Source organism: Neolamprologus brichardi, chromosome 3 (assembly GCF_056152115.1).
Source record: "Neolamprologus brichardi isolate AB-2024 chromosome 3, ASM5615211v1, whole genome shotgun sequence".
NCBI lineage: Eukaryota > Metazoa > Chordata > Actinopteri > Cichliformes > Cichlidae > Neolamprologus > Neolamprologus brichardi.
Genome location: NC_142106.1, coordinates 58171573 through 58199572, shown reverse-complemented (window position 1 = coordinate 58199572; position 28000 = coordinate 58171573). Strand labels below are relative to the sequence as shown.

Below are 28000 nucleotides of genomic sequence, written 5' to 3'. Positions count from 1 at the left end.
ACCATCTCTAACTGTCCATGACTCTTCTCCATGTCACAGCTCAGCACTCACATCACTGCTCCATCATTATTCACAGGAACCAGCCTGGACCTCCACCCAGCTCTGTGTCCTTAAGGAGTGACCGGTCTGAAGATCGCTTCATTAATTTTAATGTCCAGCCTTTGTCTGCTGCAGAGAGGTGAGCTGTTAGTAACATGAACTCTGTAGGAGAGCAGTGTCTCAAAGGACACACAGGCTCAGCTGTCATTTCATCTGGTTTAAGACACATTTGGACCATCACAGTCACGTCTCCATCCCGCTTTTATTAATGAACTTCCTGTTGCTTGCAGATGACAGGAACACAAAGTGTTTGTGCCACGTGATGCTGCTTGTTAACATGTCCATGATGGTTTTTCACAGAAACCAGCCTGGACCTCCATCCAGCTCTGAGTCCTTACAGAGTGACCGGTCTGAAGATCGCTACATTGAATTTAAATCCCAGCCTGTGTCTGAAGATCATCCCAATTTTAAAGTCCAGCCTGTGTCTGCTGCAGAGAGGTGAGCTGTTAGTAACATGAACTCTTTGATTAAACTGCTTGATGTTGTTGGATATAAACTGCAGTACAAACATGTCATTCCCTCAATCACATTTAAACTGTCTTTTAAAACAAGCCTTTGGTTTTTAAACAACTGAAAACCCACTTCAGCAAACAGGAAGTGATCAGAGCGTCCACTTCCTGTCAGGCCCTGCAAACATTTCATATTGAAGAAAAGTAGTTGATATCTCACATTTTTACTCCACCACATTCAACCATTTTGACATTTTAGGCCACAGCATGAAACTCTTGTCACATGACTCCTGTTATGTTATAGAGTCATGTGACCACCAGGGAGTGATTTGTATGGATGTGAGAAAAGGGCAAATTTACACACTTAACATGTTTATTGAACGACTCTGTGAACATTGATTAACCTCCTGAATGAGCCGACCCCCCCAGGGACAGTCCTGCATGCTAATGATGGGCTCTGCTCTGTACGTGCATGATTCTGTCAGCCACAAACTCCTCAGCTGATCCTGAATCTGAGCCCATCTGTAAAACAATCATTTTCTTCACAAGTCTGTGGAGGTGGCACTGATCCTGCAGCAGTCTAACACACTCTGTCGCTCTTCTTCAAGTCTTTGACACGAGGAACCAAAACTATGTTATTAACAATATTAACAGGTCTGCAGTTTGTCCACTTGGCAGTTGTGTCATCAGTGCTTTGCATTGTTGTGATATTTTAAGCTGGAAGTGCTTCGGTGAAAAGAAAATTCTTTCTGTCACAATGTGCAGAATCCTTCATGTTGGTCGGCTGGTCCGTCTTTTTATTTTTTTAATACTCAAACTTTCCATCGAGAGGTCAGTGTGTGTTTATCATCTTCCATATTGAGCTGATTGGTTCAGCTGCCCGTCACTAACAGATGTGCTGCACATCTGCACGTGTGCAAAGGTAACTCTACTTGGATAAACTGCCCGAAGTGCGTTGATAGAAACATTTCAGGGATTTTGAGTCATTCTGCACTCCAGATGTGTCGTGTTAAAGATTTTTATCATGTTAATCATGATAACAGATGAACCCCCTAACCCTAACCCTACATGTTAATTTTGACAGCACTGGTAAATCCTTTTTAATGTTCTTCTGTCAGATCATTGATTAGACTCGACTCCAAATACGAGACTCAGAAAACTCAAATGAAAACTCAAATCAAACCAATGAGAAAAGGACTTCTTGTGTTAGAATGAAAACATATGGAAGTCGTCAGGTTTCAAACACTCGATGAATCTACTGCACAGTTACATTCAGGGACCTTTGGCCTCCTGAGAGCATTAGTTGATGGTTCATCACAGTTTTACCTTCCAGTGAGTGAATTTATCAGTTTGATGAAGTCTCAAAGTTTCCTCTGAGCTTCTGCAACATCATCACTTCCATCACTGATGAAAGAAAGTTCATAGAAAACAGAAAATATATCTTCAGGATCTGAGAGTCTAAAACTCGACAAACTTGATTCAGATGAAGTTATTTGAGCAGAAACTCCTGGATCTTTATCCTGTGTTGATCTAATCCTTCATGGTTCCTCCACAGAGTGGACCAGCAGAGCTCAGAGGTTCCCAGTGGTCAGTCTGCCCAGCAGCATCAAACACAGCTGGACTCCATATTTATGGTCTGTACATGTACAACAACTACTTTTATTATTATTAATAATACATTTATTTATAGGTCCCTTTCAGAACACCAAGGACTCTGTGGACTAAATGTCCAAAAGAAAACAAACTTTGAAATCAGACGGTGCAAATGTGATCACAGGGAAACATTTTAAACATCGAGGCTTTAAACAAAAACCAAAGTGAAACAGTTTGTAGTCGAGATCAGTGGGAATGAAGCTGAATAACTGTTTCTTCAATATCTTTGAGCTCTTAAAAAAGAAAAACTAACTAGCTAGTCTGGCTTCTCCTATGAAAAGTACAGAGAAATGATGGGTTGCTCAACGCTTGTGCACAATATAAGAGTTTAAATAAATCTAAAGAATAACTCAAAGTCCTACAGTCATACTGAGAAAATCATCTACAGCTAACTATCCAAGTGGATTTGTTTAAGACAGCTCCATCTGCTGGTGGCCCTCTGCAGGTGCATGAAAGGGGCGTGTTTATAGTGAAAGTAGTAGAGAAAGTAAACCCCACGGGAAGGAGGGAGGACTCTCAGCAGCTTCCAGCTCATATTCAGACATTTGACTTCTCACTGAAAGCAGCAAGTTTGAGTGTCTGTACCTTAATTAGAAGAGATAACATGGCCATAGTAATTAGAGTTGATTGAGCAATGCTGTCCTTATAATGTAGTTTATGATTTTTATGGACAAGTCCAGTTTTTCTGTAGAGCCTCTCAAGTTGGTGACAGCAGCAGTGGAAGTTCACGTGTAAACCAGAGCAGCAAATCGGGTCCAAATGTGTTGTTCACAGTGAGCCTGAACATCATTGGCTGCTATGTTAACATCCTGCAGCAGGATGTCTTTGGTCAGAGAATGGATAGATCACTAAGTCATTGTTGAGTTTAGGGAGACAGTAGACAGTTGCAGTAGGTTCAGCCAGTTGACACACAGTAGATAAAAATAACTGAAGGCAGGAGCAGACACCTGTATGACTTTCTACCTCTCACATAGATTATTGTCCCTGGGCAGCGCCACAGGGCTGGTAGATGTAAACAAAGCTGGAGGAGAGGATTTATTCATCTGAGAAAAGTCACAGAGTTGTCTTGATGCTCAATCATCCAGGTACGTAAATCCCAAAAAAGTTGATTCTGTTCATCTGGATGTTTTCAGTGGGAGAAACATTTCATCATCATCAGGTGACTTCTTCAGTCTCAGCTGACTGCAGGTTTCCCCAATCTTATAAACAGGACATTTGTATAATGACTGAAACCAGCCCACTGAAGAACAATGGGCTGGGAGGTCAGTTCAGGCATGATAAGACGTATGTCAACCAGATGTGCCCCAGGTCTGGCAATAACGCCACTGTTTATGCGATAGCATGCCATTTCTGGCCCGATTGTGGTTTTGTGTATGTGGCCCAGGCTCATAGAAAACAGGTCTGGCTGGGATCCGGCATCAAGCTGGCACTTCTGACTGACTGGTGTCATGGCAGGGTCTATGTCAACCAGATGTGGGCCAGGTCTGGCAATGATGCCACTATTTATGTTCCTATTTTCCTATTTTAGTGGGAAGAACCAAATGCCATGTTGCAATACTATACTGCTATGGTAGCTAATGTTTCAAATGCAGGTTTGACAGGTTTGCGAGTGTACACTTTATCCAAAACCTAGTGAGGGTTTACTCATCTTTGCCAGTGGGTGGCTGTAGCTCAGGCGGTAGAGCAGGTCTCCTATTGATCGGAAGGTTAGTGGTTCGATCCCTGGCTCCTCCAGTCTGCATGCCGTGAGTGTGAATGTGTATGAATGTAGTTAGGAAGCACTCAGTTAAGTTAAGAGAAAGTGTGTGGTTGGGTGAGTGTGGCATGTTGTGTAGAGCACTTTGAGTAATATAAGAATCAGTCCATTCACTGTCCGAACAGGGTTTTGTCATGTTACTTTTGCACTATTATCCACATGTTGTTATTACATGGCTTAATTAAGGTACACATTAGGCTGACATCTGGGGCCAGAGCTGAAGCTGTTCTGGGCCAGCACAGGACCAGCAGTGTGTCTGCAACTGGCCCGTGGCGATACCGATATGAATCCGATATAGTGTGTTTTTTAATCAATAAGACTGTTTTTTTAATATCTTGCTGCATTTTTTATAAGTTCATACTCAAGTTTAAATAAACAACAACACTAAAGCTATTCTGTTATACCTGTATGTAAAAAACACACTGTACCCAAAATATTTCATAGTTCAGCAAAACTGATCAATCTAATAAACTTAAACCTGCTCCATCCTCCCTATTCTGGTATTTTAAAGAGTACTTAGCAGAAATATTAAGCAACCTAACTAATAGGTTTGCAAACTCCCAGCAAAAAAAAAAAATGGAACCACCCCCCACCCTCCAGCTCATGATGCTTAATCGACGTAATCAACTTTAATTTGATGCAGTGTGAAAAAAAAATAAATAAATAAATAAAAAAAAATGCACAGAATTAAATTATTATTCAAGAATAATTAAATAGATTCAACATCTTCAACAGAACTGCAGACTGCACAGATCATACCTTCCCAAAGGAAAAAGTACTATAGCTTACTAGGGTATATTAGACTTAACAGTTACTATATACAGTAATGGACTTCTATACATTTTACATCAGATTAAAACTTTGGGTGTAAGATTCAGATAATTATTTATTAAAAGCTCGACATTTTAAATGAGAATAAGAAAGAAAAGTATGTCTTTGTGCCCCCTTTTCCCTGTTCATGCCCTATCGGCCCCCCTGGCTAAACTTTGCTAGATCCGCCCCTGCACAGTTACCAGCTGTCAGCTGTAGAAAAAGATCCTGGTGTAGAAATAATATTAAATAAATTCTAACAACTGCTTATCAAGGTTAAACGTGCTGCTGTTGTTCAGCCGCTGGTTTCCTCTTTCTGGTGCAAAGTGGGCAAAAAACAAAGAAGAGAGACGATCAGCTGATCATTGATCAGTTTCATGATTGAAGTAGCAGCAGGAGAGAGAGAGAGAGAGAAAGAGAGAGGCAGTCGCTCCATATATCGGTTGTTAAGTTTAACGCGGGAATGCTTTACAAACATTCAGAGATGAACTTACACACTTGCTTTACTTCTCTCTGGGAAAACTTCCTCGGAGATGAAATGCTGGTTTGGTAGCGAGGCTACAAATACACACAGCTGCTCTATCACGTGACCACACTGCTCCTACGTGCCATGGTTATGAGCCGAGTTACGCCATGTCGCAAGTTTTGTGAGGTGCTTTTTTGATATTTAATGGATCGGATTACATTTTTTATTCCTCTCCGATATCCGATCCAGTAATTTAGGTCAGTATCAGACCGATACCGATACGTAATATCTTAATATCTACCTTTAAGACCAGTTGTCTGTATGAGTCACCTGTAACATCTCCAAGTTTCTGGCTTCGATTCTCAACCTGTTGGTAGTTCAGCTCTGAACACCAGTGAAATGTTTCTCCCACTTAAATCACTGCATTCATATGAACAGAATCCATGCTTTGGGATCATGGAGTTGTGGAGAATGTCTCAGTTAATCAGATAAAGTCAAACTTATAATTGGTAAAGAGTTCGTGGATGATATGCCCCTTGATCGTTCGGAAGTGGATGTTGTGGAGACTGAAGTTCAGAGTGGTGGGTCATTCATAAAGTATTCTGTTCCAGCTGCTGGAGGACAACATCATCACTTTTGTGAAGAACGAGCTGAAGAAGATCCAGAAGGCTCTGAATCCAAATAAGCCCCAGTGCTTGGAGTTTCAGAGGGAGGATGATGAGCAGAGCAGCAGCAGAGAGGCATTTGTGAAGATCACACTGGACTTCCTGAGGAGAATGAAGCAGGAGGAGCTGGCTGACCGTCTGCAGAGACGTAAGAGGATTTATCTAAAGATTTAAGCTGCTGGATAAATGAGACACTTGTGACACCAGTGTGTTCGATCATTTCTCAGTGGGTCAGAAATTGTGATCAGCATTTTGTAAAATATGATTGTTGAAGTTGTATTTTTATTATTATTATTCAGAAATTCCAGCTGCTGTTTGTCACCGTAACCTTAAATCTGCTCTGAAGAAGAAGTTCCAGTGTGTGTTTGAGGGCATCGCTAAAGCAGGAAACCCAACCCTTCTGAATCAGATCTACACAGAGCTCTACATCACAGAGGGAGGGACTGCAGAGGTCAATGATGAACATGAGGTCAGACAGATTGAAACAGCATCCAGGAAACCAGACAGACCAGAAACAACAATCACACAAGAAGACCTCTTTAAAGCCTCACCTGGAAGAGATGAACCAATCAGAACAGTGCTGACAAAGGGAGTGGCTGGCATTGGGAAAACAGTCTTAACACAGAAATACACCCTGGACTGGGCTGAAGACAAAGCCAACCAGGACATCCAGTTCATGTTTCCATTCACTTTCAGAGAGCTGAATGTGCTGAAAGAGGAAAAGTTCAGCTTGGTGGGACTTGTTCATCACTTCTTTAATCAAACGAACGAATCAGGAATCTGCAGGCTTGAAGACTTCCAGGTTGTGTTCATTCTTGATGGTCTGGATGAGTGTCGACTTAATTTGGACTTCCACAAAACTACAATCCTAACTGACCCTAGAAAGTCCACCTCAGTGGATGTGCTGCTGATAAACCTCATCAGGGGGAAACTGCTTCCCTCTGCTCGCCTCTGGATAACCACACGACCTGCAGCAGCCAATCAGATCCCTCCTGTCTGTGTTGGCATGGTGACAGAGGTCAGAGGGTTCACTGACCCACAGAAGGGGGAGTACTTCAGGAAGAGATTCAGAGATGAGGAGCAGGCCAGCAGGATCATCTCCCACATCAAGACATCACGAAGCCTCCACATCATGTGCCACATGCCAGTCTTCTGCTGGATCACTGCTACAGTTCTGGAGGATGTGCTGGAAACCAGAGAGGGAGGACAGCTGCCCAAGACCCTGACTGAGATGTACATCCACTTCCTGGTGGTTCAGGCCAAAGTGAAGAAGGTCAAGTATGATGGAGGAGCTGAGACAGATCCACACTGGAGTCCAGAGAGCAGGAAGATGATGGAGTCTCTGGGAAAACTGGCTTTTGATCAGCTGCAGAAAGGAAACCTGATCTTCTATGAATCAGACCTGACAGAGTGTGGCATTGATATCAGAGCAGCCTCAGTGTACTCAGGAGTGTTCACACAGATCTTTAAAGAGGAGAGAGGACTGTACCAGGACAAGGTGTTCTGCTTCATCCATCTGAGTGTTCAGGAGTTTCTGGCTGCTCTTCATGTCCATCTGACCTTCATCAACTCTGGAAAAAATCTGCTGGAAGAACAAAAAACAACCTCCATGATGTTTAAACTATCTTTCTACCAGAGTGCTGTGAACAAGGCCTTACAGAGTCCAAATGGACACCTGGACTTGTTCCTCCGCTTCCTCCTGGGTCTTTCACTGCAGACCAATCAGACTCTCCTACGAGGTCTGCTGACACAGACAGGAAGTAGCTCACTGACCAATAAGGAAACAGTCCAGTACATCAAGGAGAAGCTCAGTGAGAATCTGTCTGCAGAGAAAAGCATCAATCTGATCCACTGTCTGAATGAACTGAATGATCGTTCTCTAGTGGAGGAGATCCAACAGCACAGGACTTCAGGAAGTCTCTCCACAGGTAAACTGTCTCCTGCTCAGTGCTCAGCTCTGACCTTCATCTTACTGTCATCAGAAGGTGATCTGGATGAGTTTGACTTTAAGAAATACTCTACTTCAGAGGAGGCTCTTCTGAGGCTGCTGCCAGTGGTCAAAGCCTCCAACAAAGCTCTGTAAGTAAACATGAACTCATCGCTTCATTGTTAAAATAATGGGAAATAAATCAGAAATGCTGAGTTCAAAGAGCATTGTAACATTTTTTTAAATAGTGAATTAAATGATCATCAGTCACTCAGTAAATATATGGTAGTTTTAATGTTTCACTCCAGCATTTCTAAAACACACTTTGTTCTGTAACTCTTATCAAAGGACAATCCAGACCCAGCCTATAAGAACATGAGCTCTGATGCTTCAGCCCCTCTTACAGGTTTATTATCCTCAGCTTGTTCGCTTGTCTCCAACTCCAGGAGTTTGGTTGTTTTATTCTAAAGCACAAACTTCACCTGCCAGACTTCACCTACATCTTTTTCTGATGTTCGTAATTTAAGTTCAAGTTTGTTTCTCACTTTCAGTGCACACTCTCCCTTTTTAAATATAAATCTCTGCTGTGCTGTCATGGTTTCATCCCGTATGGAGGGAGAACTTTGGTCTTCATTACTGAAATTGCCTCTAAGGTCGTGTTTCTTGTCAGTAACCATATGTGTAACTGTAAGGCTTCCATAACCAGTGTTACCACAGAATTACAGTGGGTTCACTCTGGGTCCTCTACAGTTTCCTCCCACTGTCCACAGACATGCAGTTAGATTACCTGGTGATCTAAACTTCATGCAGGTGTGAGTGAGAGTGGTTGTCTGTCCCTCTGTGGGCTTAGTGGAAGAGACTGGATGGATCTCTGCTTTGTCTTTGATATATCCTGACAGCAAACATTCTCCATGAAGTCTGCATTTCAGCTCATGTCGTTTATGCGCACCTTTAACAGGAAGAGTTTTATACAGCTAGTGTTTAAAATCCAGTGTTCCTCACAATACACAGGTAATGAGCATAATGATTATTGAATTACTAAAACTTTCTAAAATAATTGTTTTAGTTAATATTGTATGATAGTGTACACAGAATTATTAGCTCAGTAGGTAGAGTGGTCGCACCATGATTGTAAGGTCAGGGGTCGAATCGACCAAATAGCTACCCTGTGGTACCCCTGAGCAAGGTACCATCAAGGTACCAATCATGTGCACTGGATTGGTAGCTCTCATAGTCTCATAGGTTTAAAATAAAATTTTAAAAAAAGGTTCAACATATAAATAAATTTAATTTGATCACATATATTGTTTGTTTTGTTTTTGTTTTTGTTTTTTCCTTTTCTCTCTCAGACTGAGCAGCTGTAACGTCTCAGAGGAAGGCTGTGAAAATTTGTTGTCAGTGGTCAGCTCCCAGTCCTGTAGTCTGAGAGAGCTGGACCTGAGTACCAACAGCCTGAAGGCTTCAGCAGTAAAGCTTCTGTCTGCTGCAGTGGAGAGTCCACATGCCAAACTGAATGTTCTGAGGTCAGATCAATTTATATTCTGTTTAGTTCTGTTTGTTTATGTGTTTGATGTTTGTTTCTGTTTATGTCTTTATCCAGTTATCCTTGTTTCATAGCATTTTTATTCATTTCCAAGTTACAGTGAAGTTTTACTAACCTGCTCAGCACAAGACAATCAGCTATTGCACCCTGATTACACTTTAACAACAATCTTTATTCATGTTTTTATCTTCAGACTTAACATCTGTGAACTCTCAGAGGAAAACTGTGAAGCTCTGTCCTCAGTTCTCAGCTCGCAGTCCTCTAGTCTGACAGAGCTGGACCTGAGTATCAGAAAGCTTCAGGATTCAGGAGTGATTCTGTCTGTTGGACTACAACGTTTAAACTGTAAACTGAATACTCTGAGGTCAGATCAGAAAACATTTTGTTTTTAGAATTATTAATTAAAGTTCATCCATATGATGTTGTATCTTAGTATGTTTATGTTTCCTTTAAAAATAGAAAGTCAAGATTTAATGTTGTGAAATGTATTAACAAACTCTACATGAGTATTTGTTGTATAGACTGTCTTTTATTTTTCAGACTGAGTGGCTGTAACCTGTCAGAGAGAAGCTTTGAAGCTCTGTCCTCAGTCCTCAGCTCCCAGTCCTCCAGTCTGAGAGAGCTGGACCTGAGTAACTCTGACCTGCAGGATTCTGGAGTGAAGCTTCTGTCTGCTGGACTAAAGAGGTCACAGTGTGCAGTGGAAACTCTCAGGTCAGGATTCAAACTTTTCCACAGATGATCATTTGAAATGTGATTCATATTATTGTATAAACAGGTAACTTTTATACAGCTGTCAAGTGAACTTTTATTCACATTTGAGTGGATAATTGGACTCTGAATTACTAAAAGTTGTTATAGTCATGTCTTTGTTTATTTAAAAAATACTTCATGTACTGCCTAATTTAAAGATTTAGGCTCCTTTTGGCCATTAATATATATATTTGATTTCTTTGTGAATGAAATTAGGAGGATATTGGCGACTACTGATTGGTTCGCTGTTTGTTTTTTATTCACAGTACTTACTTAATTTTAAAGGCTGATTTCTCAAAATGAGATGTTTATCTTTTCTTCTACAACACTTGGAGCCACCAAATCTTCTTGCTTGATTTATTTATTACAGTTTGATTTAAAGAATATTAGACTCGTAACATAATAAATATATTTATTTCACTTCTTCTTGAGAGAAAGAAAGGGATGACTGGGTGAGCTCCAGTGGTTCATCCCAGCAGAGAGAGCGGCACAGTGGGCTGCAAATGATCACAGTAGTAATGGCCATACTTTGATAAAACAGGCCGTCTTACCCTGTAGATAATACAGGGTTCTGGTGCCGATGTGGGGGAGGGGACTCGCCCGGTACTAACTACTTACTACTAACTACCTCATCCAGATGTCTTCCCTACTAACCCTGATAAGAAGTAACTGCATTAGCCTTATAGGTCAAATCAGTTTCACCTGTTAAAGGTAGCTCCACTATTAATGGTGTCACTTGTTATTTCTGGGATTAGTTTAGTATCCTGAACAGCTGCTCAAAGGAAAGGTTATTTTTATTATTATCATTATTTAATTATTAAGTCTGGGGGAACCTGCAAGAGCTGTTTGCACAAAGAATAATACTCAGACTTTTAGGTTTTATCGTTTTACACAAGGTTTAAAAATGAATGTCCACCATTGAATTGCAGAAATTGTTATTGAGCTAATACTGATGTAGTTGTTATCTTTGGTAAGGAGAGATTGGAGGAAGAATGAGCACAGTCAGGCCTAAAGATGCTCTTAATAATAATAATGGCTTGCATTTATATAGTGCTTTTCGACACCCTCAGAGACCCTTTACAATTCCACTATTCATTCACTCTCACATTCACACACTGGTGGAGGCAGCTACAGTTGTAGCCACAACTGCCCTGGGACAGACTGACAGAAGCGAGGCTACCATATTGAGCCATCGGCGCCTCTGGTCATCACCAGTAAGCGGTAGGTGAAGTGTCTTGCCCAAGGACAAAAGAACCAAGGCAGAGAGAGCTGGTTCATCAGACAGACAAGCTCATCTTGTAACCTACTGGTTCGCTGGTCAGCACACCAGCTGACTAGCGAACCGGCTAACTAGCACACCGGCTAACCAGCAGTCCAGCTTACTAGCAGTCCAGCTAATGGCAGCCACAAGCTGAAGCACGATTAAATGTAGTGGAGATATCAGGGATGACACCGGTGTGTCCGATTCGCTCTTTAGCACTCCGGTCACTCCGGTGTGTCAGCCAGAACACCACTGAAGGCCAAATGATCCCAGCGTGTGGAATAAGGAGCTTAAGGTTCGGATTGAGGCACTTTATTTTTTGACTGATTGATTCTTGTGGCTGTGATCACGTGTGTGGTTTCTTACAAAAAGGAAGTACACAATACAAATACATGACAAATAAGATTAAATTTTCAATTCAATTCAATTTTATTTATATACCGCCAAATCACAACAAATGTCGCCTCAAGGGATGAATAGATAAGTTACATATCCAGTTATATGCATACGTCAGTATAGCTAACATTACCATATATAAGGACAAAGATCATAGTACAATAATGCAGTAATGTTAAACACAAAGGTATATATCTACATAAATCTATGCTATCAGTGATCAGAGTACTGTAGTATACTTCTACTACATAAACTATACAAACTAAACGACATTAGTGTGACTTTAAGTTACCATCAGTACAGACGAACTGATGGTAGTTGGACAAAATAAAGACTTTGCAATTATTGTGAAGGGCTTCCACTTAAACTAAGATCAGCTGATTACCTCATAACAAATTGTTTGCTATAGAACGCAGCTCCCACTCTTCATTAATATCATGTACTGTAACTTACCCAGCCACGCCCAGTAGTCTCCAGAGAGACCAACAGCTGGTGCACGTTGTAACGCCTTGGCTTTCGTAGTCTCTCCTTTTTCTACAGCTCATGTGTTCTTCTTGTGATGGTGTGTCTTGAGGGAGGCTCATACATGCCGTCATTTGTTGATCCTAAGAACGTTCCTCAGGCCGACTTCTTCAACAACAATAATCGGCCTGAAGTTTGTAGCTATTCACTTCACTGTGGCGTTTGTTAGCTTGTCTTTCTTTGGTTTATCTAGACTCCTCCCACAAGCTGATCCTACGTAGTCTGCCCAAGCCTCCCACCTCTGTTTGTTTGGGTGGTATATTTGCTGCCATCAACAGCGTGTAATGCATTTAAGTGATACTTCAGACTTGAAGTACTCCGACAATAAAAAACTCAACTTTCAACACTGCCCTCTGGAATAATTAGACTTTGGTGACAAACTGATGTGATCTCCATGTTTCCTTTGTTGGACTGTGGGCAAGTGTCAGAACTGAATGTACTGAGTAACATGTAGAGTTTAAATATGTGTCTGTTCCAGTTTTAGAGCTCTAAAGTGCAGCTATCATGTTAGGAATATGTTAGGAATAGACAGTAACACTGAGCACACTGAGGTCAAATCTTTATTTATCCAGTTCATCTGTAGGCTGAGATCAGTCCATCCATTTAGTGAAATGATGTTTAAAGGTCTTCTTGTTCTGTGAGCGTGCACAGATCCTGAAGCAGAAAGCCTGGGTTAACAGAGAAATGATCATCGCTGTGATGATTCTCATCATCTCTGACTGGGATTTGAGGTTTTATCAAAGCAGCAAACACAAAGAAAGCCTGGCTATGTTGGACTGGGTGTGGAAGCAGCTCCCAGTTTGAGTTCAGGAGACAGACACTCTCTCTACTTTGAAGATCAGCTGCAAACTTTCCTTTTTGATAAAGCTTATAGTTCGAGCTGGATCAGGTGACCCTGAACCATCCCTTAGTTATGCTGCCATAGAGATGGATAACAGACGGATTGTTGTTTTGTGTGTCTGCAGTCTGTCAGGCTGTCTGATCACAGAGGAAGGCTGTACTTCTCTGGCCTCCGCTCTGAGCTCCAACCCCTCCCATCTGAGAGAGCTGGACCTGAGCTACAATCATCCAGGTGACTTAGGAATGAAGCTGCTGTTGGCTGGACTGAAGGATCCAGGCTGGAGACTGGACACTCTCAGGTATGGAGAGAATGTCTGATAGAGGAGGAAGAGCTGGAAACATTTCCTGTGTCCTTCACTCACTTCCTGTTTGTTTGCTGCAGATGAAACATGAACAATCACACATGCAGGAATATTTTCAGGGACAGACACACTAGTCTAGCTGGATAGTACATGGATATTTATGTAGGGGGTCTCCAAGAAGTCTGTTTGCAGGAACATTAATGATAAGTGATAAGTCATGTTGAGAGTTTCATTAAAAGTAGACCTACAGTTAGGTCCATAAATATTTGGACAGAGACAACATTTTGTAACTTTAGATACACTTTATTAGGTCACAGGTGTACCTGAGATAGTGTGTACCTAATAAAGTGTCAGCCATGTGTAACACAGTAAGGGGAATTGTTGAAAAGAATATATCAATGGGCCAATAGGCTCGACTATAGGAGCACAGGGGTGTGTTTAAATGAGACACAGAGACAAGAATGTAACTCAAAAGAACCAGCCAACTTTAGTGAAATAAACCATAAGGTTGACAAGCACAGGTTAAAGACACTTTACAATGGTAGAAAGGAAACTTACAAAAATTAAAAGAAAAGTAAAACACATAAACTGCTAAAGCAATGACTTGGTCAAGTGTTAATTTTGGTTTTCAATGTTCGGGTTTCAATGTTCGGGTTTCAATGTTCGGGTGCTAGTAACCTGACTCCTTAACTCTTATAGAAACCGATTACACAAATCCAATGTACATTCAAATGAAAATCTCACACTCTTTTCACATGTGGAGAATATTCTACACAACAGCTCGTTATTTAAAGTCCCAAATAATCAATGTCCAAGGGGTAAAGTCCAAAAGATTCCCAGGGTGTGAAAGAAAATAGGGGTGAGAGAATGTCAGTCAGTAGTCTTATGTATAACCAGCTGTGCGTGAAAGTGTGAGTGATACAGTCCTACCACACCGCAAGGTGCAGCAGATCATCAAGTGGAAAAGAAGCTAATCTCAGTCACTCTAAGTCCAGGTGGGAAGGCTCGCCATCTATTTCACCGGAGGAATCCACCTCAGGAACAATTCAGCATACAAAAAAAAACCTGACCTGTCAACAGACAGGGTCAGAAGAGCAATTCAAATATTAATTATGCTGTTCTAGCTATAATTCACAATTTAGGATCTTGTTGAAGTCACATTCAACATCAATTTGCAATAAAAATACTCAAATTTGCAAAAATAAAACATTTCTCTTACACAAACTATGCATTAAACCAAGTAAAGTCAGTGCATATGCATATATGTCGCATATGCGACAATTATTAATCAAACAATTGAGATTAATTCAGTTTCTCAACAATAAAATGTGAAACAGACGTGAACTAACTGAGACATACAACATGTGCTCACCGATCTCAGTGCATCACGGCCAAAGACAATGGCATGGTGTCTCTCGGTCGGAAAATGCGGGGCTCTAAATAACGTAACAGGACATGTTGTTTTTCTCTTTAATAACCGTAATACGACGTGAAGGAAAATAAACATAAGTTGCGCTTCAAGTGTTACCTTACTTCTGGAAGCAGATTGAGATGAACTTTCAGGCAGTTGATAGCAACCAGAGCTAACAAAGGCTAACAGTTTAGCTCCACGCGGTACTTTCTAAAGTCACCAGGAAACTTCAGCATTTGCCTGTTTACTCACTGTGGCTACTTTTAACATGAAAGGTAGCTGATAACCAGTGAACTTATGTGCAGCACAGTTGGTTGCAACTTATATCTAATACTTTTTCCAGCTCAAAAGCTTCAGTCTCTCTTTTCTCCTGCCAGCACGAGACTACCTCCACACATAGCAGCGAACACAGAGCATGTGGGTGGGACATACAGCGGCAGGCTGCTCTCCCATTGGTCAAAGCATACTGGGACCTGTGCATTTTGATTGGTTGAGCAGGATGTCCATCTCTCCTCATATCAGTCCTTAAAGTGGTACCCTCATTGTATGTGGGTTACACCTGTGTATGTTTCCCATGCTGTATGTCCACAGTCATAGTGACAGTCAGTGACACTGACAGAAGGATGAAACAAGGCTGTGAATCATTTCAGTCTGTGTGTGTGACAAAGAGCCAGACAGGAGCAGCTAACATTTGGAAATGGAAGCTTATTGGAAACTCTTAATTCACGGCTGAATTCACAATAGATTTGTTCTTAAGTGCACATTTAGCAGCTAATGCTAATACTGTTTTCCCTTTGCTTTCTACAACTTGAGCAGCTATTGCTAAGTAGGCTACTTTGCTCTGCTAAGGATTTGTGTGACCATGATGGAAACTCTGATAAGCTAATGCTGCTAAGCTAATGCTGTTTATGGGCTCTGTTAGAATCAATATTTCATTCTCATTCTGTTGTTTGAGAACAATATTAACGTTTCACATCATTATAACACAAGAGAAAAGGGTATTAGGGTTAGCTACTAATGCTTATTCACCTCAAATTAGCTTTAGCTGCTAATGGGAGCCTACTTAGCATTAACTCCTCACTAATATAATGCTAATTTACATCAAATTAGCATTAGCTGCTCATATTGTTATAAGGAAAGAGAAAACGGTATTAGCATTAGCTGCTAATAATTATTCACCCCTAATTAGAATAAGCCGCTAAAAGCAGCCTACTTAGCATTAACTCCTCACTTCGTTGTTACCCAACGGAAAAGAGTATTAGTATTAGCTACTATCATTTTTAATAAGAGACAACGGTGTTAGCAGTATTAGCAGTAGCGCATAATGCTAATTCACATCAACGTAGTATTAGTTAATAAGGGCAACCTACTTAGCATTAACTGCTCACTAATATAATGCTAATTCACATCAAATTAGCATTAGCTGCTCAAGTTGTTATAAGGAAAGAGAAAACGGTATTAGTATTAGCTGTTTATAATTATTCACCCCTAATTAGAGTTAGCCCCTAATGGCAGCCTACTTAGCATTAAGTCCTGACATTGATATAATGCAGGGGAAAAGAGTTACCATTATCGGATAATGCTAATTCACATCAAATTAGCATTAGTTAATAACGGTAGACTTCATATCATTAGCTGCTGTCATTCTTATAAAGCAAACAGTATGAGCATTAGCTGTTAATCCTCTTTCATCTAAAATTAGAATTAGCCACTAATGGCGTATTGTTAAAAAGTAAGAAAAAACATTAATAACCTGCTTAGCATTAGCTGGTCACATTGTTATAATGCAAGAAAATATGGTATTAGCAGTAGCTTCCAATTTCTATTTACCTAAAATTAGCATTAGCGACAAATGGCAATCTACTTAACATTAACACTAGAATTACTGAGCCTTTTTTTCCCTGCTGCAGTCCCTACTACTAGATTTACTAGCCTGCGCAGATTTGCGTAAATTCCCCCCGACCCTAACACCTCTTGGCACCCCGCTGAGATTTTCACAGGTCTTCAGCTCCATTGTTCTCCTGCTTTTGTTGTGCAAAGACACCCTCCCCCAACCCCCAACCATGAGAGATTCAGGTCTTTCCTTCCCTGCAAGGCTACTTTCCTTCCTTACCTGCAGCGTACAATACACCATGTTAGTTCTTGTCAATCCTTGTCACTACATTGCATGCCTGCCCATAAACACATATACACAGAGTTGTACATATATTTATACAGCCACACCTTACATAATATGCATAAAGTCTAGTTATACACACACACATCTATATCTATCTATCTCTCTCTCTCTCTCTCTCTCTCTCTCTCTCTATAACAACAAAAAAACACCCAGCACGCCCCTGCGGGCGGTTTATCCTTCAAGCTCGGGTCCTCTACCAGAGGCCTGGGAGCTTGAGGGTCCTGCGCAGTATCTTAGCTGTTCCCAGGACTGCGCTCTTCTGGACAGAGATCTCCGATGTTATTCCCGGGATCTGCTGGAGCCACTCGCCTAGCTTGGGAGTCACCGCACCTAGTGCTCCGATTACCACGGGGACCACCGATACCTTCACCCTCCACATCCTCTCGAGCTCTTCTCTGAGCCCTTGGTATTTCTCCAGCTTCTCGTGTTCCTTCTTCCTGATATTGCTGTCATTCGGAACCGCTACATCGATCACTACGGCCGTCTTCTTCTGTTTGTCTACTACCACTATGTCCGGTTGGTTAGCCACCACCATTTTGTCCGTCTGTATCTGGAAGTCCCACAGGATCTTAGCTCGGTCATTCTCCACCACCCTTGGGGGCATTTCCCATTTTGACCTCGGGACTTCCAGGTTATACTCGGCACAGATGTTCCTGTACACTATGCCGGCCACTTGGTTATGGCGTTCCATGTATGCCTTGCCTGCTAGCATCTTGCACCCTGCTGTTATGTGCTGGATTGTCTCTGGGGCATCTTTACACAGCCTGCACCTGGGGTCTTGCCTGGTGTGATAGACCCCAGCCTCTATGGATCTTGTACTCAGAGCTTGTTCTTGTGCTGCCATGATTAGTGCCTCTGTGCTATCTTTCAGTCCAGCTTTGTCCAGCCACTGGTAGGATTTCTGGATATCAGCCACCTCCTCTATCTGCCGGTGGTACATACCGTGCAGGGGCCTGTCCTTCCATGATGGTTCCTCGTCTCCCTCCTCTTTCTTGGGTTTCTGCTGCCTGAGGTATTCACTGAGCACGCTGTCAGTTGGGGCCATCTCCGTGATGTATTCTTGGATGTTCGTTGTCTCATCCTGGACTGTGGTGCTGACACTCACCAGTCCCCGACCCCCTTCCTTCCGCTTAGCGTACAGCCTCAGGGTGCTGGACTTGGGGTGAAACCCTCCATGCATGGTAAGGAGCTTTCTTGTCTTTATGTCAGTGGCTTCTATCTCCTCCTTTGGCCAGCCTATTACCCCAGCAGGGTACCTGATCACGGGCAGGGCGTACGTGTTGATGGCCCGGATCTTGTTCTTACCGTTCAACTGACTCCTCAGGACTTGCCTGACCCTCTGCAGGTACTTGGTGGTTGCAGCTTTCCTAGCGGCCTCTTCATGGTTCCCATTCGCCTGCGGGATCCCCAGGTACTTGTAACTGTCCTCTATGTCTGCAATGTTGCCTTCTGGTAGTTCAATCCCCTCAGTTCTGACTACCTTCCCTCTCTTTGTTACCATCCGACTACACTTCTCCAGCCCGAACGACATTCCAATGTCATTGCTGTATAGCCTGGTAGTGTGGATCAGTGAATCGATGTCTCGTTCACTCTTGGCATACAGCTTGATGTCATCCATGTACAGGAGGTGGCTGACAACTGCTCCGTTCCGTAGTCGGTATCCGTAGCCAGTCTTGTTAATGATCTCACTGAGGGGGTTCAGGCCTATGCAGAACAGCAGTGGGGACAGAGCATCTCCCTGGTAGATCCCGCACTTGATGGTGACTTGTGCTATGGGCTTGGAGTTGGCCTCTAGTGTTGTACGCCACATCGCCATTGAGTTCCTGATGAAGGCTCTTAGGGTCCCATTGATCTTGTACAATTCTAGGCATTCCAGTATCCAGCTGTGGGGCATTGAGTCATAGGCCTTCTTGTAATCAATCCAGGCAGTGCACAGGTTGGTTAGTCTGGTCTTGCAGTCTCGGCTGACTGTTCTGTCTACCAGTAGCTGGTGTTTTGCGCCTCTGGTATTCTTGCCAATTCCTTTCTGTGTCCCGCTCATGTATTGACCCATGTGCCTGTTCATCTTAGCCGATATGATGCCTGACAGGAGCTTCCATGTAGTACTGAGGCAGGTTATTGGTCGGTAGTTGGAGGGGACTGGTCCCTTCTTGGGGTCCTTGGGGATCAGGACCGTCCGACCTTCGGTTAGCCATTCCGGGTGTCTCTCATCAACTAGCAGCTGGTTCATTTGTGCTGCCAGACGCTCGTGGAGTGCAGTCAGCTTCTTCAGCCAGTAGGCGTGAACCATGTCGGGCCCTGGTGCTGTCCAACTCTTCATACTGGAGACCCTTTCTTGGATATCTGCCACTGTGATGGTTACTGGACCCTGTTCAGGGAGGTCGCTATGGTCTGCCCTCAGATCCACTAGCCACTGAGCATTGCCGTTATGGGTTGCGTCCTTCTCCCATATGCTCTTCCAGTATTGCTCCGTCTCCAGCCTTGGTGGTGCTGTTCTCTTATTATTGTTCCCTTGCCATTGAGAGTACACCTTTGCTGGTTCTGTGGAGAACAGCTGGTTTATTCTCCTGCCTTCTATCTCTCTGGTGTACCTCCTCAAGCGGCTGGCCAAGGCTGTGAGTCTTTGCTTGGCAGTTTCCAAGGCCTCAGGTATGGACAGCTTGCTGTATTTCTTATGCACCTTCTTTGTCGCACCTTTCTGCAACTCGGTTAGTTGGCTCACCTCCCTCCGTGCTACTTTGATCTTGCCCTCTAGCCTCCTTCTCCATGGAGGGTACTGCCCCTTGTGGCTGTTCAACTTGTAGCCAAGCATCTCACTGATCACTGCTGCCGTATTGTAGATCAGCTTGTTAGTGTCGGTAATCGTGGCTGTAGGTATCGTCCGTAGTGCTGCATTAACATCATCTAGCAGACCTTCTGAGGGTACTTCACGTAATCTTGGTAACCGGCTACGGGGGGTCCAGGTTTCAAGCTTGGCCATGATCCTATCTTTCAGGTCAGTTCCTCTCGCACTCAATGATCCTTCTCCTGTCGCACTTGGGGCTATGTACCCAATCTCGGGTGGGGGTGATGATATCTCCCCCCTGACCTGGCGTCCTGACTCCTCCTTGCCGTAGCATTTATGTTGTACTCTGGTTATCTCTGGTTGGTTTCGCCGTCATTGTGGATGTTGGGTATCGAAGAATCCATAGGTCCCTCATCCTATTCATGTAGCCCCTTCCGCCGGGGTTACTTGCGTAGTAGCATTCCAACAACGCCCTGTTTTCGTCTCTTGCCCACCGATGCCTTCTTGTTCCAGTAGCCCACTTCTCGTCAGGGTGCCCTGGTTCCTCAACACCTGACGCGGACCTTGTTGATCCGGGCGACGTCCGAGCCGGCATGCCTTCATATTTATCTGTCTCGCTCATGTCTGCGGTAGGCTCACTTAGCATAGGGGGTCTAGCCTTAGGACCCTTACTGGATACAGACGCCCCAGGCAGGAATCGAACTTGCGATCCTCTGCTCCAAAGGCGTGTAGTTTAACCACTACGCTATCCAGCTGTGTGTATATGTATATATATATATGTATGTATATATGTATATATATATATATGTATATGTGTATATGTATATATATATATATGTATATATATATATATATATACAGGCATTTCTGAAAGTTGTAACACAGAGGTTTGGCCTGACTTGATTCTCAGCAACTCAGAGTAAACAAATGCAAATGTGCCAGGCCTCAAGGATAATGGGTGGTTTGCACAACAAAAGCTGGAGGAGAAACGAGCTGACGACCTGTAAAAATCTCAGCAGGGGTGATTAACACCTCGGGACTTGCACCAGAAAATAAAAAAGCCAGTAATTCTAGGGGGGTTTGGGTTTAGGGAAGTTACGCAAATTTGCGCAGGTTAGTAAACCTAGTGTTAACTCCTCACTAATACAATGCTATTTCACAGCAAATTAGCATTAGCTGCTCACATTATTAAACGGGAAGGGAAAAGTGTTAGCATTATCGGGTAATGCTAACTCGCATCAAATAGTTATTAACGGTAACACACATCACATTGTTAAAATGTAAGAAAAAACATTGTTAGCATTAGCGGATAAAATAGCATTAGCTAATAACAGCAACCTACTTAGCATTAGCTGCTCACATTGTTAGAAATCAAGAGAATATTTATTAGCATTAGTTGCCAATGCTTATTCACCTAAAATTAGCATTAGCCACTAATGGTAGCCTATTTAGCATAAACTTCTTAATGCTAAATGAAGATAATTAATGTTAAATATGCTTAACTGAAATGAAAGTAATGTTAGCATTAGCTGCTGATATTGTTAAAAGGTAAGATAAAACATTGCTAGCAGCAGCGGATAACGCTAATAATGGCAGCCTTCTTAGCATTAGCTGCTTATATTGTCATAATGCAAGGGAAAAGAGTTGGCAAAAACATTGTTAGCATTAGTGGATAATGCTAATTCACCAAAATTAGCATTAGCTAATGATGGCTACGTACCTAGCATTAGCTACTGATATTGATTTAAAGCAAGAAAATATGGTATTAGTATTAGTTTTTAATGCATTTTCATCTAAAATTAGAATTAGCCACTAATGGCGGCCTATTTAGCATTAACTCTTCACATCGCAGGGGAAAAGTTAAAAGTGAATAAAAAACGTGTTCACATTAGCTACTCGTATTGTTAAAAAGTAAGAAAAAACATTGTTAGCATAAGGGGATAATGCTAATTCACCTCAAATTAGTATTAGCTAATAAAGGCAACCTACTAAGTATTAGCTGGTCACATTGTTATAAAGCAAGAAAATATGGTATTAGCATTAGCTGCCAATTCCTATTTACCTAAAATTAGCATTAGCCACTAATGGCAGTCTACTTAGTATTAACTCCTTACTAATATAATGCTAATTCACATCAAATTAGCATTAGCTGCTAGCATTATACTACCTTGCACTAGCTGCAAACATTGTAAAAGGGAAGGGAAAAGTGTTAGCATTACGCGATAATGCTAAATTCGCATCAAATTAGCATTAGCTAATAACAGCAGCCTTCTTAGCATTAGCTGCTCACATTGTTATAATGCAAGGGAAAAGAGTTAGCATTAGCGGAGGATGCTAATTCACATCAAATTAAAAAATATGGTATTAGCATTAGCAGCTAATGGTTATTCACCTAAAATTAGAATTGGCCACTAATGGCGTCCTATTTAGCATTAACTCTTCACATTGCAGGGGAAAAGTTAAAATTGAATGAAAAATAGTGTTCACATTAGCTACTCATATTGTTAAAAAGTACAAAAAAACAATGTTAGCATAAGCAGATAATGCTAATTCACCTAAAATTAGTATTAGTTATAACGGCAACCTACTTAGCATTAGCTGGTCACATTGTTATAAAGTAAGAAAATATGGTATTAGCATTAGCTGCCAATTCCTATTCTATTAAAATTAGCATTACCTGCTAATGGCAGTCTACTTAGCATTAACCTCTCACTAATGTAATGCTAATTCACATCAAATTATCTTTACCTTTAGCATTAGCTGCTAGCATCAGCCTACCTAGCACTAGCTGCTCACATTGTTAAAAGGGAAGAGAAAACGATATTAGCATTAGCTGGTAATAATTATTCACCCCTAATTAGAATTAGCTGCTGATGGCAGCATACTTAGCATTAACTCCTCACATCGTTATAATGCAAATGAGGCTAACTTGCATTAAATTAGACTGCTGTTATTAGCTAATGCTATTTAGAAGTAACTGCACACATTGTTATAAAGCAAAGGAAAACGATATGAGCATTAGGTTCTAATGCGTATTTGCCTTAAATTAGACGTAGGTGCTAATGGCGGCCTACTTAGCATTAGCAGCTCAGATGTTGTAATGCTAGGAAAAAGAGTGTTAGCATTAGCCGTTCACATTGTTATAAAGTTAAGGGAAATAGTGTTAGCATTAGCTACTCACATTGTTAAAAAGTAAGTGTTAGCATTAGTGCATAATGCTAATTCACATCAAATTAGCATTAGTTAATAACGGCAGCCTATTTAGCATTAGCAGATAATGTCGACCTTGGCCCACTGGAAAAGTTAAGAACTAAAGATTTAGGAGTGTAGCTCGATAGCTCTTTCTCATTTGAGAAACAAATGAATTCTGTTATTAAAACCAGCTGTAAGGTTTATATTGTTGATTGTCATTTATGCTTAGAAATATTTACTCATATATGCTTAGTTTTATAATCGATTGCATGATGATAGAGGTTTGATCCTTAGTAGTCTGTAAAGACTGTGTGCCTTCCAGAGTGCTCTGGTATGCACACACCACTTGGGGCCATGAGAGAGGTCGTACCCTCTCTTACTGATTTATGGTGTAGGACAGGGGTCTCAAACTCAATTTAGCTGGGGGCCGCTGCAGGCAGAGTCTGGGTGAGGCTGGGCCGCATTAGGTTTTCCACAAGAAAGGCATGGTTAAAAAATTCCAATCTTCTCAAATTTCTTTATTTTTATTTTTTAACACAAAATATGAAATATAAACAAATTAAGAATTAATAAGAAAATAAATCAATCTGTAATAAATAAATAAAATAATAAGATATTTTTAGTCAGTGAACTTATGTGTTTTTTTCAGTCTTCTATATCTGCTGTATTTAGATTGAAATGTCTGTATTAACAGTTCTATAACCTTCTTCTTAACATGAATGGAACACTGTAGAAAATGAACACTTCTTCTGAACATGGCTTCTCTTGCCTACTCCTTGCTGCTAGAGACCTGGCAGCGTTTCCTCTCACATAGCCGAGCCAGATTTGGCCTGAGGGAGGAAGCAGTTGCGACCCTCAGTATGTCTTGAAGATGATCATCCGTAAGTCTGGACCTGTACTTGGACTTATTGAAGTTCAAAGTGGAGAAGAGCTTTTCGCACAAGTATGTGCTACCAAAAAGGCACATGGTCCGCTTGAACATTCGGGAAAGCCGAGGGAAACTAGGGCTCAATTCTCTCAAAAATTGTCCAAGCTTGTCTGCTTTTCCACTCACCTCCCTGAACTTTGCTTTGAGTTCAGAGTTGCACTGCAGCTCAATGAGCTCCATTTGAAGCACAGAAGGGGCATCTTGCACATCAAAGGAGAAGGGGTCCGCAAAAATTTGAAAGGTGGCTCTGTGTGTCTTGAAGTCAGCAAATCTGTGATCAAATTCCTCCTGTAGCCTCAAAATGACATCAACATACTTGTCAGCACTGAATGGTGTGCCTGCATCCACGAGTGCCTTGCATGCTGGGAAATGGTGTCATAGGCAGCACTGACAAGTTGCCCCTGGCTTTGTAACGTCTTGTTCAGTACATTAAGCTCATGTGTTATATCAACAAGAAAAGCTAAGTCCATGAGCCATTTGGGATCAGTTAGCACAGGAACACTAACTCCATCCTTCTCCATGAAGGCTTCACTTCTGCTCTCAACTCAAAAAGTCTCTTTAATACATTTCCCCTTCTGAGCCAACGTACCTCAGTGAAGTCGAGCACATCCCCATATTCTGACTCCATTTCCTCTAAAAAAGCACAGAGCCTTCGGTGCTTTAAGCCCCTGGATCTGATTTGGTTGATGCATTTCACAACAATAGACATCACATTGTCAAACTTCAGGCATTTGCTGCAAAGGACCTGCTGATGGATAATGCAGTGCAGAGCAATGGCCTCCTCCACGCCTTCCTCTTCCAGTTTTTTTTGAACAAGTGCCACCAGTCCATTTTTCCTCCCTGTCATTGATGGCGCTCCATCTGTTGTTATTCCAACAAACCTCTTCCATGGCAAACCAACATTCTCAATGGCATCACACAGCTTGTAAATATCTGCTGAGCGGTGGTCTGGCCATGCATTGGAATTACTGTGAGCAGCTCCTCCATCACTTCAAAACTGTCATCAACACCACGGACATACATTGGGAGCTGGGCAGTGTCGGTGATGTCTGTGGTCTCATCAAGAGCGACTGAGTATACACTGAAACATTTGGCTTTCTCACACAGTTGGTCATAAATGTCACTTGACAGGTCAGAAATGCGATCTGCTGCGGTGTTGGCAGAAAGGCTGATGTTGCTAAACTGACCTTTCTTTCCCGGACAGACTATATTTGCAGCCTGCAATATGCACTTTTAGACCAATTCACCTTCTGTGAATGGCTTCCCTGCTTCAGCAATCATCTCACTAACCACGTGGCTTTGACTGCTGCATTATTCTCTTTGGTTGCTTTCTTGAAGAAATCTTGCTGCCTCAGTAGATCTGTTTTAAGACTGGCAACCTTCCTACGCATCACTTTGAGAGTTAATATGAGATCTCTCTCTTTGAAAAAATAACTAAAACTCCCACTGACGTGTGTATAAATCTATATACGTATAATGTCCCGCTGGGCAGCGACTTAAAAAAAACAACTTTTTTTGAAGTGTTGTGAACGCAGCGCGCTGGGGCGAATGTCCGCGTTTGCCCAATAGAAAGGAGGAAGCCAGCCAGACACAGAAAAGAAAGAAACACTCCAGGGCAACGCTGCTGTAACTTTTACTCATTGAGAAATGTTTCCCTGCTTGCATCAAGCCCGGCTGGTGTCCCCTGAGATCCATATCCCACCCTGATTGGTGGGTTAATTCAGCTCCGCACACAACACTGTAAAGTGTCATACATTATCAAACTAACATTAAATTTTCATATTAAGGTGGGGGCCAAAAACTATCGTCCTGCGGGCCGCAATTGGCCCGCGGGCCGCGAGTTTGAGACCCCTGGTGTAGGAGGACACCTACTCTGTGTCTGGTTAAGTATAAGAGCCCTTTGTTAGGGGGACCACTGGACTCTTAGCACCAGCTTTGGGGTCACAGGGTCACATCTGGAACACACACACACACACACACACACACACACACACATACAAACACACACACACACACATACCTACACTATGCACAGACTGGTACTCTTTGTTCATACCTGTGTAAGACATCATATGTTAATGAACTTATGCATATTCATGTAACCTCAATAAAGAGCAGTGTTACGAGGGAGCAGATGAGAGCGACTGAGGTCAAGTGAAGGAACGGCGCTGTCACAGTTCTCTCCCTCATGAATTGTCTGGTTCCAGCGGTGGGTCTGTGCTAGACGACCCATCACCAGCTTTTTCCAGCTTTTTCCACTGGTTACCAGTACGTGGTAGAATCCACTTCCAGATCTTGTTGTTTGTCTTTAAATCTCTGAATGGATTGGCTCCATCTTATCTCTCTTTAACAAAATAATCCAAGTCGAGCCCTCAGGTCTGCAGATAAGTAGCTTCTGACCAGAACTAGACGTAAAAACAGAGGTGAGCTTTATCGATCGCTGCAGCCAAACTCTGGAACAGTCGCCCTTCACATCAGGTCGTCACCAACACTCGACATTTTTAAAACCCGGTTGGAAACACATTTGTACTCTGTAGCTTTCAATTCTGACGAGTCTTTATAGTAATTACTGTGTATGTTTCCTATTTTATCTCTACTCTGTGCAGCACTTTGGCTCAACCTGTGTTTAAATGTGCTGATAAATAAATGTAGATTTCTTTGAATAAAACAGTGGAGCCGAGCTTTGAGCTCAGTGTGTAACAGTGTGTGTATGAGAGCCATGTAATGTCCATGTGTGCATGCTGACTGTGCTGCTCTGACCCCCCTCCTCCTTTCAGGGTGGAGCCTGCTGGAGTCCGATGGTTGAGACCAGGTCTGAGGAAGTGTAAGTGTGTTTTTAATGGGATTCATGAAAACAAAGCAGCACACATTCAACCATCTTCATCATGTTAGGAGTCATCATCAAAGTGTCAATCAATGAACAGATGATGGATCAATAACTGCAGCTGGATTGTGTTTGTTCTCTCCATCAGATTCCTGTCAACTCACAATCGACACAAACACAGTGAACACAAAGCTCCAACTGTCTGACAACAACAGGAAGGTGACACGTGTGGAGGAGGTTCAGTCATATCCTGATCATCCAGACAGATTTGATGCTCCTCAGCTGCTGTGTAGAAATGGTCTGACTGGTCGCTGTTACTGGGAGGTCGAGTGGAGAGGAGACGTTTTTATATCAGTGAGTTACAGAAGCATCAGAAGGAAAGGAGACAGTGATGACTGTTGGTTTGGATACAATGATCAGTCCTGGAGTCTTCAGTGCTCTGATGTTCTTGGTTATTATGTCAGGCACAATAAGAGACAAACATCCATCTCCTCCTCCTCCTCCTCCTCCTCCTCTGTCTCTAACAGAGCAGCAGTGTATGTGGACTGTCCTGCTGGCACTCTGTCCTTCTACAGAGTCTCCTCTGACACTCTGATCCACCTCCACACCTTCAACACCACATTCACTCAAACTCTTTATCCTGGGTTTACAGTCTGGTTTCCTGGTGCCTCAGTGTCCCTGTGCTGAGTGGGGTGTAAAGAGTGTCTCCTGTTACAGAAACACTCTGACTGTTGAACAGATAGTTCAGTCTGTACATGTCTGTCTCTTTCACTCACAAACACGTTTTCAGATTCATGGATTCAATCAGTTGATGTTTGAAACTCTTCTAAATGATTCCTTGTAAACTTCTTCCTCTTCAGTCACAAACAAACAGGAAGTGATGTCACATGTGTTCCTGTCCACACAGCAGAATGAGTCTATTGCTGACAGTGATGTACAAACAGAGTGAGCATTTCTGAGGCCCAAAATAAACTGAGTAGTTCACTGAATGAACAATGGACTGTGAGCTCAGTTCCTTCATCATTAGTATGGATTATATATGTATATGTATTATATTAGTATCATATATATCAGGTGCTGCTGCTGCTGGTTTCAGTCATTGTGCAAATGTGCTGTTTGTAAGGTTGTAAAGCTGCAGTCAGCTGAGACTGAAGAAGTCACCTGATCAGTGAGCAAACGTTTGTGAAAACGTCCAGATGAACAGAATCAACCTTTTGGGATCAGCCAGCAATGCAGCAT

The 28000-nt window shown here is 42.2% G+C and overlaps 2 protein-coding genes across 2 annotated transcripts in view; both read left to right on the top strand.

The window, feature by feature from the left end:
* LOC102787331 (uncharacterized) overlaps window positions 1–28000 on the top strand; it is a 526954-nt gene that overhangs the window by 128126 nt on the left and 370828 nt on the right. The gene's annotated exons all lie outside the window — the stretch shown is intronic.
* LOC148105962 (protein NLRC3-like) lies at window positions 151–27897 on the top strand. The gene is made up of 7 exons (XM_087830873.1): window positions 151–178; window positions 400–537; window positions 6198–7977; window positions 9909–10082; window positions 13266–13439; window positions 26715–26761; window positions 26910–27897. Exons 1-7 carry the CDS (start codon window positions 151–153, stop codon window positions 27446–27448), a joined length of 2880 nt encoding a protein of 959 aa, XP_087686999.1. The 3' UTR covers window positions 27449–27897.

What these genes read in the sequence shown, in the direction of transcription:
- LOC148105962 (XM_087830873.1), top strand. Translation starts at nt 151, where the DNA reads ATGTCCAGCCTTTGTCTGCTGCAGAGAG. An exon ending in CCTGTGTCTGCTGCAGAGAG is followed by an intron (nt 538 to 6,197) that starts GTGAGCTGTTAG and finishes ATTATTATTCAG; the next exon opens with AAATTCCAGCTGCTGTTTGT. An exon ending in AAAGCCTCCAACAAAGCTCT is followed by an intron (nt 7,978 to 9,908) that starts GTAAGTAAACAT and finishes TTTATTTTTCAG; the next exon opens with ACTGAGTGGCTGTAACCTGT.